This window comes from Seriola lalandi, unplaced genomic scaffold (genome assembly GCF_002814215.2).
Source record: "Seriola lalandi dorsalis isolate HSWRI2012SDOR001 ecotype SW California unplaced genomic scaffold, Sedor1 jcf7180002054901, whole genome shotgun sequence".
Lineage (NCBI taxonomy): Eukaryota > Metazoa > Chordata > Actinopteri > Carangiformes > Carangidae > Seriola > Seriola lalandi.
The window spans coordinates 2,570,198-2,582,325 of NW_019525453.1; the positions used below are offsets into that span (position 1 = coordinate 2,570,198).

Genomic DNA, 12,128 nt, shown 5'->3' on the forward strand with positions numbered 1-12,128 from the left:
AGTTAGACAAACAATGAAAGTAAAATGGGATGGGTCTGGGCTTAAGCTGTCTGGCCGTGCCTTGGCCCGGGCTGCTGGCGTAGGCACTTTTTCGTACCCTGTGCATCTCACATTGGGAGTTATCAGAGCGTGCAGGCAGGGAGAGTCATAGCAGCAGCGGGGTAGCAGTAGTAGTAGCAGCTCGCTGGGGGCTGCAGAGGGTCCTGGATCTGACCTGATTTGTCAATTCGATGACTTCACTGAAGTGTCGCTTCTCTTGGGAATCATTGGTTTATAATTCAGCAATCATGGTTCAAGCAGGAGATTTGCTGTTTCATGTTTTGTTGAAAGAAAATTGAGGTGCATAATGGATTTATCAGGAGTGCAATTTGACATCAAAGCCCATCTGAAGAGGCTCTGATTGTCCTGGACTGCCTCGACATGGCTTATCCAGAGCACTTTGATTGGTTGAAAGAAACCGTCAGTTTGTTTCCAGGTAAGAGCAGTGATTTAATGAGTTTATGTGCAGGTTGAAATAAGAAATTAGAAGAAGACTAGGATGAGAAATATTCATCATCACAGCTATAATTTAACATGCTGCAGCTTCCTGATCATCCCAAGTCTTTAAACATGATTTGAATGAGGACGTTACAAACTTCTCAGCATGTTGTAAATGTAGTGTGCAAATGATAAAAGGCTTCTTCTTCAGCTGAAGTTGTTTACTGCTCTACAAACACATCTACAGGGAATGGAAGGTGAAATGCATGTCTGTGTAAACAGTTTTTGAGCCAATTAAATCATCTGAAGGAGCAAGGTCTGGAGAGAACAAGTGAATGCAAATGGGAGAGAGCTGAACAGCAGACAACGGAGCAGGACAGGACAAAAGAGGCGAGGTAAAAACGGAACCAAGACACTAATGATTAGGATGCAGAAACTCATTTGGTCTCACTTTGTGAAGTTTCTGTCATTCGAACCAAGTAAAGCTGCACAGGGAAAAATGATAATACCTTGAGCAAAAATGTACCATCAGGTTTTGTTCTTTGGCTCTTAAACATTTGACCTTTTAATTAAATTAGGAATTCCTCCTCTTCCTTGTAGCTGCAAGTGAAGAAGAGAACATTTCTCCTCCTTTGACTTGTATATCAGAAGGAATTTGTGTCCTTTTCATGTTGCATTTTAAATTATGTATGAAAAGTATTTGCATATTTGTGCATGAGTGAATGCCTTGCATCTCAATACCAAATTATGCTTCTAAATGACAATCTAAAGGATACAAAATTAATGTGGTGTTTTGAAAACACACGAATACACCAAGCTGCCGCAGAGCGCTTACATGCGCTTAGGAACCAAAAATAGACACATAGTCGACGCAAACAGCAACACCAACACACACACATGCACAGAGTCCCTGTTTTGCTGTAGCACGGGGCAGGTTTCAGTGAAAGTGTGTGTCCGTCGAGGTGTTGTTGTACAAAAGGGGAAATGCCTGTGGAGGCTCAGATGGTGACAGATGGTTTGGAGACAAATCAGCCTGGGAGTCGGGATCTCTGCCCTGGGACTAGTTGCCCCTTTAAGTGTGTTTGTGTGTTTGTGTTGATATATGCATGTGTGGGTGTGTGTGGGTGTGTGTCTTATGAACTGCTGTGTGTACATGTCCAGGTTAGTCTTCAATATGTACGCATATATTTGCATATATCTATGCATGGCTGAGTATCTGTCTGTTTTATGTGTATAGGATGTTACACTCATGGTTTGTGTATATGTGCATGTGGTTATGTAATACTTTTCTAACAACACACTGAATGAGACAGGAACATCAACATGTATTGCTTTCACATATTTAAAGGGCACATATTCATGTGGCAGAACAATCTACATTTTTAGTCACTTAAGCATCACTCAGCTCTAGAGCCCTCAGAGCCGTGGTTTATGGGCACATACAATACACAGCTAGACACACACACAGTCACAGCTCACCTCAGTCTTACACATGCACTGTAAAATAATGGAGTTTCATAATCTTTGCCATATATTACCAGGTGCAATTTCTCATCAGAGTGACATTGTTACTCTTTGGCAGAATAACCTTGCAGGCATTAGTCTGAAACTTCACAAAGTGCTTTACAATGTGCCCATAAATTACAGCTCAAGAGGTGCTTATGTGGCAGCCAGGAGAAGTTGTGCAGTAAGTAGTTCCTCTGGCCTCTGCATAGAGGCAATTCCCAGAGGCCTCTACACTTAAAGTACATCGCAGTCCAAACCTGTTTGGACTGTTCTGAGAGGGCAGTTGCTAAAAGCTCTGCAGGAATAAGTTTGGACTGTTTGAGTGCATAAACATGCACCTCCATCTGCTGTCTTACATGCATTCAGTGCTGCGTATGTGTGTGCACATGTGTAGTTGTGTGTCTTAGCAGTTGAGCTTGGCCTAGACGACTTAAGCCCTACTAGCCTCTAATAATCTCATTCCCAAGATGTACCATCTAGGTCAGGGGCTTCCATCTTCTCTATGGCTGCTTAGAGACCACAGAGAGGGTGAGTGATTGTGTTCCAAAGACATTGTGTCCGTCATGAAATGAAAGTTTAATAAAAAAAAAAAAAAAATTGCCCTTATGTTGAGTGCAACCCAATTGACTGTACAGTCAACCCTGCTTCCATTAGTAACTGTCGAGCTTTTCATTTTTCTCACAAACAAGAGCAGATTTCTCATTTCTTACAGACGACCATGGATTTTGTCGGCTGAAGTGACAACTGTCGCTAGCAGATTTTATCCACTAATGTTCAATTTTCAACATAAAGTTTTCCATAATGTACCATAAGCTAGTGCTAAGGTACAATTGAAAACTCTTCCTAAAGTTTCGAGCTAGTTTGTTTTAAAATGAGAACTAGAAAAAGGGTTCATAAATGATGTAATGACAGGTTAAAAGTTATTATCCTCACAATACACGGAAATAAAGAAACTGCATTTTCTGTGTATTGGTTAGAGGTAGTTAGCCTTATAGAATTAAAGTAAAGCGATTAAAATGGAATTAAAACATGTAGTTAAGATGTCCTTCCAACATAGCCCATAATGCTTTAAGGCATGATTCACTTACAAGAGAAAAGGATTTGGGGAGGAGGCTAAAGTAATGCTAACAAAATTTGAACTAAACTAAAACCCAAACTAAATAAAGATCAGGACAGAGCTGTTAACATTACTCTAAACCCTTCTAACTTCCAGTCCTGGGCAGGTATTTTTCTAACTTAATCTGTAACCTCACAAATAATGAAGTTAGCTAATGCCCCTTGCCTTTGGAAACAGCACTAAGATTGCTACTGCAAGTATAGGAAGCTAGTTAGCTGGACATGCTAATGTTTGCACTTACAGTCAACAAACACATTAATCAGTTTTTTACTCTTTGCTCTTGTGTTTCTGGTTTTGTAAAGGCTACTCTGGTTGGTGTGCACCTGCCTTACAAACTTCTCCAAACGTATACTGGGCTTACCCACCTCTCATACACGCAGATAGACAGTTTTTAGTCTGATTATCACTTCTGCTGCACTATAGATCTGGTTCATAGTTGGATCCAGCATTATGAGATGTGTTTTTGTATGTATATTGCTTGAAGGTAACAAGGGCTTCAGCTACTGCGTCTGTCAGCTTATGATTCAGTGCAAGGCTGCGATCAAGCCTTATATTAGTCACTGTGTGTTTCACTGCGGTGGCTGCAGAAAGCAGCTTTATCGTTGGTATTTACAAAATATTTGAACCTTTTCTTTTTGTCCTCCTCTCCCAGGAGTTGCATATGTTATAGCCTTATCCCTGATGTTGTCTTTATTGACTTCATATTGGGAATTTAATTTCTAATCAGCCTAATGTGTTCATGTTGGTATTACAAATTGCAGAAACCATTTCATATATGTGCTCTAAAAATAGTAACAAGGTCAGTAACCTTGGGTCGATTTGTGGAGGTTCAGGTGGACATCTGCCAAAAGTGGAAATGGTTGCTGACATGTCCGCATTGCATAAGAGATTTGTAGCTCAGCACAAAATTAGGGCTGTGGACTGCATTTCTTTTTGCTGGTTATCTAATGGGATACCTGTGGAGAGAGTATTACAGTCATGTGATTATGTGCACCAGTCGATGTGATGGACCAGGGGAAAGAAAAAAGCAATCATGTCTTTTTGACCCCACCTCCACTAGTTTGTGTTAGTTATATACTGTAAGTAATTCAGTGGATGGGATAGTTGCATAAAAAGTTCTCACATTACAAGCCTTCAGGGCTATGATGTGATATGCTCCTGTATGAAGTCCGTCTTGTTGGATGCATCCTGTCATTTGTCATTTTCTTGTAACTTAATTGACTAAAAAATGATATCGATATTTTGTATGCTTGAATTCGGATCACATCACGACAAATACAAAATGAGTCGTTTGATTTAAACATAAACCCTGTATATCTTGCATATTTTTTTATTTCTCACAATTGATGCAAAATATACTTGAATCAGTTCTGTAGAAGGCATGTTTGTGTAAACATGCCCGTGGGACGCAGTTTCGGTCTATGACTTAACACCTTTTTGATCCAGTATTGAGCTTTCTAAAGGCAGAAGTGTCCTGCACAATAATCTGTTGTGCTGTGATTATGCTGCACTGTATGCACCACAAAAGCCTTAAGCCTTCTCAGCTTCCATCCTCTCTCCATCGCTTGTTACATTTCTGTCTCTTTCTCTTTTTCTTGTTTCCTCTATCTATTCCTTTCTAGATCTCTCCTTAATCCCCCCCCCCCATGCTCCCTGGCCCCCATCAATCTATCTCTCCATCTTTCCTGTTTGAGGCCACTAATTTGGTCTGTCTGGCTCTCCTGCAGGGCAACAGAGGAAATGATTGAGAACAATTTCCATAATTACATTTTTTTTGCCTTGTCTGTTTAAAGTAACATTTAGAAATAAAGTCCTCTGTGACTTCTGTCACTGCATCTGTTCAGGAGGTACTGCCAAGTCACAAGAGTTAGTCATTTTCACAACTAAAACTGATTTAGCGCACTGCTATGCAAACTTAATTTATACTTTTTAGCAACTACCCTGATTATTTGTCACATCCTATCCAGCAACTGACCATTTTCTAAGTCTTGTACTAATCCTCCACAATTTAAACTCTTTGATGTTGGTGTCTACAGTCCCAACACACAGCAAAATGTATAAGAACTTGATTAAACAGTGTGTTTACCTGCTATAACATAAACTGCAAACATTGGCATGACAGGCTGACTGGCTTTCTACCCACAGTAGTAACTTAGCATTATTTTCAAAGGCAGGGGTATGTCATTAGCTAACTAGATTATTTTGTTGGGTTACATTAGAAAACCTGCTCAGGATGGGACCACCCACAATCCACAAAGAGACAAGATGCTAGTATATTAATTTAAGATAACATTAACGGCTCTTTCCTGCCCTTTGTTTGGTTTGAGGGATGTTTACAGACTTTTCTTCGTGGAATATAATAATCTAATTGTCATTCTTTCATTTTATCACATATGTATCCATCATGTGCATATTTAAGATGTTTTTTTATTAGTTCCTCATTAAAAATAAATCAGCTAGAGACATAAAAAAGTCAGAAGATTTTAACAAATCAGTTTTATTGTTAGCATTAGCTTACGTTAGCTAGCTGTTGATTAATATGTTAAAAGCTTTGCAAGTGACAGTTGTCATTTCAGTCAAGACTGCTTTTCTTTACGTCTGCATGAAATCCAAGTGGTAAATCTGCCTGTATTTCCATTGTAAACTGCATATGTGGCTTGCAAGAATGGAAAGCTTTACAGCAAGAGTAAATAAGGAGGGTGGGGCATAAACAGTCACTTGCACAGAGTTGCACAGTATGCTCTAAAGCACAATGACAGCCAGTGCAAATTATGCATATATTTTCATATTAACACGAGCACCACCATATGCTTTTTTTCATGAAGATCCAGACATTGAATCCTCAAGTGGTTTTACTGAGTCCCTCCAAGGTGTTTACTTAAGTGGAGGTCTCTTGCTTGTTTTGTGCATAATGCACATGCACAATACATGTACTGCAGTGGGAAAATGGTCTCAGACTTTTGGACCCCACTCTATGTAAATGCAGGAATGAATGGTATGGACTGGCACAGCAAACATTATCTGTGCAAAAGCCATAACAGAGAGGGAGAGAGGAAATAAGGAAGGGGGCGGGGGGAGGATGACTTTGTTTTTCTCTGAGGACAATGCCTCCTAGAAAGGCTAGACACAATAGACTCCATTCACAGCCGCACCAACAACAGCATGACATTTTGTTCCTGTGACTGGACATCATGCATCCACCCAAACCACCAATACCACAGTGGGATTTCCAAACAGTCTTGGTAGTGGAGTAAAAGCACAGGCAGGAACATTGCAGATGCAGTGCATGATGTGCCACTGACAGTAGCTGCATACTGCATAAACCTCTATGGAACCTTACGTAGAGACCCCACAATCCTAACTTGGCATAATCTTTCTTCTTTTTCTCCTCACTTCAGTGCATCAGCTAGTTTTCTTCTTATGTTTATGTTATATAACCAAAGTGGACACTTTGTTTGGACTTTTTTAGCTTGTTCCTTCTTTGTTTGTGTCCTGCAGCATTGTAAATCCTAGCATGCTACAGAGCAGCAGAGTACATGACAGCACAGCACAATTTAAAACATCACCAATTATTGTGTATTAAACTGGCACTTACAGCCAGTCAGCCTGACTGATCTGCAATGCTTCAACAACGCAGCTTGCAGGTATGGCGAGCAAAGCCTAATTAATTGCTGTGCTGACTTGATAATAACCTGAATTATCTTTTTTTTATTATTGCCTGGCTTTATATTTGCTGGTGTATAAAAGTCTTAATACCTTTGTAGATATTCCTTACCATATAGTGCACCACAGTGTGCTATCTGTTAGGCTTAGCATTAGATTGAAAGATGAGCGAGAGACGATTGGTGAGATATTTAAAGATCCTGATGCATATTTGTTGCTGCACACCTTTTTTATTTAACTTTTATTGGATAAAGAACCTATTAAGGTTTGCTTGTTAAGTTTCAGCGGCATATTTACCAACTCCATAAACAACTCTTAACATGCAAGTATCATAAATCAAAACTCTGAACACCATATGCAGTTTCACCTGGAATGTGATTATTGTTTATACTGTAATTTAATGGCATCTTTAAACATCAGTACAACAGTACATGCTATTTACATATCAAAACTATTTGCTCATATTCTGGTTAGTGCAACAATGCAAAATGTCTTATGTTATATTGTGTTTTCAGAGGAAAAGTGTACATTTGATGATGCCGTGATGCAAAATTAATAACACACTTTTCTACGTCCACTCAATTTGGTGAAGTGTTATACCTCCCATATACAGTAAAACATAATGAATTCATTCAAGGTCATGGTCCTAAACAGGCTGAAGGGGAGCACAGACTGAGGGAGACAGATTGGGGGGAAAAAAAGCCAAATAAAAAACAGGAACTTGCACTGCCCTTCAAAATAAGAGTAGCAGTGCAGGAATGGGTTTTATCTCTGTATTAAATTCAGCACAGTATTAATCTGCAGCTCTCTTCCTTGGTTTGCCAGGTTTGCCAGGGTTTTCCAGCATGTTTGGGAAGAAGAAGAAACGGCTGGAGATCTCAGCTCCGTCTAACTTTGAGCACCGGGTCCACACGGGCTTCGACCCGCGGGAGCAGAAGTTCACCGGGCTGCCGCAGCAATGGCAGAGCCTCCTGGCAGACACTGCCAACCGGCCTAAGCCCATGGTGGACCCCTCCTACATCACCCCCATCCAGCTGGCACCAATGAAGGTAGAGTGTGAATGGACAGAGGGCGTCGGGCCTGTGCACTGGGGACAAATCAGTAACATTTTCTGTCTTATCACTTGCATCACTTTTTTTTTTTTTTTTTTGCATTTTTGTGACTCTTCCTCCCTCTTTTTCTCCCCTACTCTCACCCATATCCTTCCTCTCTCTCTCCATATGTATGAATTTATATTTTAACAATCCAAATTTCTTCCCTCAACTGTCCCAATCCTATTCCTTCAACTTTTCTATCTTTGCATTCTCACTCTGTTTAGCTGCTTTTCACTTCTGTCGCTGTCTCTCACCGCTTCTGTTACACTCTGTTGTCTTTCCTCAGAAGCAGTATAGATAATTCTCCAGTGTCATCTGGCCACTTCACACTATTTGAATTTCCATTTCGTTTATGAAATTATAGTCATATCATTGTAAATGATATTGCTTTAAACCTGCATTAAACAATTTTTTTATATTAAAGTGACATTGAATGACCCCTTCATAGGAGCCTGACTCACTGTGAATTAAAGCAAGTTTATAGCTTTTAAAAGAAGAAATAACAGTCTTCCTTTTTAAAAAATGAAAAGCTGAATTCATGAGCAATAAATTCAGCCCTTGCTCACATCAGCACACTCTCTTCAGGAGACATGTTTGTTGTTTACTGCATATGGTCCCGTTCCACTCGCTCTATGTCGAACCACCCAATGATGATGATGTCCTCTTTACTGTGACTGACTCAAGAAAAATCCGTTGGCCACTTTTCAGCAAAAGTTGCAGTGTCTCATTTTAACAGCTGACTCAGTTCTCTGTTGCTTCTAGCTGCTTTTAGCACATTATTTTGGTTCTGTGGCTGCACATAGACTGTATGGTTGAGTGTCACCACTCACAAGATCATACCATATGAAAAAGCAAACACCGAACACTCTCTGCACTGACTGCCAAGCTCAAGCGGCTGAGACCTGAGGTAAACAAAAGGGTTAAAAAGGAGAAAGTACGAGATAAATGTGCCGCTCGGACCATTGAAGCACACCGCTTACTGTAGCATGCCTGGTCAGCTTGCATGTTAAACCTTATTAACCTCTGTTAGCTATTAAAGAAAGACAAAAAGATAAGATCAAAACATATGTCAGTGAAAATGACTTAGATATTTACTACAGACTTATATATATTTTCCAGAAACACAGCTCCAATGTGCTGCTCATTGTCTCTCTGTGTCTGATATGTTAGTGGGGCAAATGTTTGCTAACATGTAACACCATAAGCACATAGGCCTTCTGCCCCCTGCTGGTCAGAAATTGCTTAATGCAGCTTTAAAGACAGTACCTTATTAAACTTTTCCATTAAATGATGTCAAAGTCATCAAAAACAAAACCCTAATGCAAACTGGTGTTCGTTTTCTTTTGGTTCTGTGTTTCTCTTCCTTATCTCCCCTGTGACTGTGATTGTATGTCTCCTCTTGTCTCCGAACCTTCTGAGTGTCTCCTCTGATGTGTTGTTGTTCATTGGTTCTTCTTAACATATCGCATCGACATATTTGATCAACTGAAAAAAGGGCTACAGTTAATTATATCCATTTGTACACTGGAAGATTATCATTTCTGTGCACCTTTCTCTGGGTTGTAGCAGAACATATGATTGTTTTTGTATTGTGAGGGCCTTTCCTTGCATACTGGAGGTGGTATTAGTCCTCATGGGTCTTCACAGGGTCACTGCTTAACCGTGGCATTTTTTTTCTTCCATTGTACTGTCTGTGGTCCCATCTTACTGCTTGTGTGACCCACACTCAAACCTTTGAGTGGGCCAGTGCCCTTCAGCTTTGAAGCTAGGACCCTTTGTCTTGTGTGTGTTATAACACCTGCTTCCTCCATTTTTGTTGACCTTGATAATACTCGCCCAACAAACGTCTTTTACAAACACTTTTAATAAATAAAGTTGATATATAACACTGCAACACTCGGTTGCATTTGAATACATCTAAAACACTGACACTAAATGCACTATTGTGAGCATTAATCATCAAGCTAACTTACACATTCGTCTTTGAGGAACCACTTACAGGTCTTGCTGACAGGAAAACACATGCTCAGATTTCCACAAAAGTCCTGTAACAGAGAACAGCAATATGCCACAGGAGATATCTCTGAAGAGGGGGAAACAAGAAAATAATTCTCTTGCTCTCTTCACAGATATCTCCCAAGAAAGTCCGGTCATCCGAAACGCCGTTGCCCAAAGTATGACAACCTCTTCCCTTCTGTTTTTAATCCCCCCACCCCCTTTTTTTGGTTTGTTTTTTCGTTGTTGTTTTTTTTTGTTTGTTTTTGTTGGTCGCTCTCACACAGTCACAGCGCCGCTGTTTCGTTACCACATCTCTCCTCCGCTGCCTGCTGCCATGCGTTCAGGTGGAGGTGGTGTGTCAGCAGGAACAGGGAGAAACACTTGAGAATGACTCCACACATGACATAACTACATTGCTCTGCCAAGTCTTTTCTTAGACCTCATCTCCACTCTCCTTTTGTTTCATTCGCATGAGCCTCCCAAGAAAAAGACAAGATTAACTGTAGCAGCATGCTCCCTTGTTTCTCCCCTTTGCTATGGAGCGCCATTGATAATGATGATGATGGTAATCATAATGATGATAATGATGATGGTGATGATGATGGGTGCTGAGATGTGAAGTGCATGTTGCCATGACAACTGATTCTGCTCTGCTGTAGGCCGCCAGAAAATAGGTCACAAAGGGTTTGCACGTGTTAGAAGAACCCTTTCTACAATGTACCTCTTGAGCCAAACCAGCCTATAGCCTGGGTGAGGCCTTCTCTCCTCTCCTCTCCTCTCCTCTCCTCTCCTCACTATTGTCATCTCCCCTTATCCACCCTAATCAAAAGCCTGTTAGTCAAGGGAATTAATCAAATATGAATGAGTTGAAATTATGTGATATATCCTGGATGGATTGCAGGCAAGTTTTTGCAAGTGTTTAATGGAGCTTCAGTTAAATTTATACCTGGAGTCTGTTTACTACTGACAAAACTACTGAGAAGGTACAAAACAAGTAACTCAAGTCAAGCCTTGAGAGTGTGCATGGACATACTTGAAAGTGCAGAACAAGCTTTGATAGTAAAATTCGGATTTTGTATGTTCATCTTGAAGTCTGTGCTCAGCTTTCTCCAGCTGTTATGCCAATTTCTGAGCACTTGAGAGAGTTGAGAGTGTGCTTGCCAACAGTTTTTAATTAACATGCTCAAACAGGACATACCCATATCATGAACTGATAATCGAAGATGTTGATAATACAATATTTGTCATGCTCCTCGAAACAAAGTCATTGCAATGCCAAATCTCAGGAGTTAGTTTCTAATAGACAAGGATATTTAAAGGGAAAATATTGTTACCATTGTCACACAGGAGTGATGAAAGGACATAAAAGTCATCACTTGTAAAGACCTAGACATACTCACACTTTAAAACTCAAGGGGGATCTGCAATTTTGATGAAAAACAGTAGGTGTTTTATAACTGTAGTGGAGACAGGGTGGGTGGCTTTCACAGATGTGATCTCTGAACTGGAGAAAAATAACTGATCAGCACATAATATCAAAATCACACAGTCTTCCCTAGAGGGAAAAAAGATCCCATCTGAATAGGACTCTGGTCTTGAGTCTTTTTAGAGAAACAGAAAAGCAGAGAAACCACTGTGGAAAGTAGTTTGATGCTGCTTAGAAGTCGGGTCACTTCACTCACACGTCAAATCCAAACGATCCTGCGCTGCTCCCAGTGGCAGTGTGTGAACACAGCGAATACAAACTAACAAATTTGTGAGTAAGTCGTGTGTGAGTGAAGTGAAGTAAATGAAGGAAGCCCTGTGGTTTGTTCAAGTTTTGTGATATGCTTTCTGTCAAAACCTGTTCTGCTCCTGCACACTAAACAAAATATTTACTTTCAGATGACCACCCACACCATGCTTTAGTAGATTTGGCTTTTTTTTTTTTTGGCACTTAGTTGCTTCTTTGTGTCTTTTAATGGCAGTGTCAATCTAATGAGAGTATGTTGCATTTGTGTGTGTGTGTGTGTGTGTGTGTGTGTGTGTGTGTGTGTGTGTGTGTGTGTGTGTGCGTGTGTGTGAGAGACCCTGACTCCCAAGGTGGGCTGGGTTATTTATAGGGTCTCATCCATGGCCTGATATCCTTCTCCCCTGGTTGCCCTGACACTTGATTGACACCAGGCTTCCTCTGCCTGGCAGACTCCCCCAGCTCCCTCTACTAAGTGTGTGTGTTTGTCTTCATGTGTGTGGGTGTGTGTGTGTTTATGCACACACGAGGTGAGTAGGGATGA

At 40.5% G+C, this 12,128-nt stretch overlaps 1 protein-coding gene across 2 annotated transcripts in view; it reads left to right on the forward strand.

The window, feature by feature from the left end:
- Window positions 1-12,128, forward strand: part of pak5 (p21 protein (Cdc42/Rac)-activated kinase 5) — a 64,405-nt gene that overhangs the window by 23,403 nt on the left and 28,874 nt on the right. Inside the window, exons 2-3 of one of the 2 annotated variants that reach the window (XM_023430173.1) lie at window positions 7,589-7,812; window positions 9,987-10,031. In XM_023430173.1, coding sequence (XP_023285941.1) covers window positions 7,609-7,812; window positions 9,987-10,031 — 249 coding nt within the window. In that variant the 5' untranslated portion in view covers window positions 7,589-7,608. The remainder of the gene's footprint in view (window positions 1-7,588; window positions 7,813-9,986; window positions 10,032-12,128) is intronic. The other variant, XM_023430174.1, reaches the window with a different exon arrangement.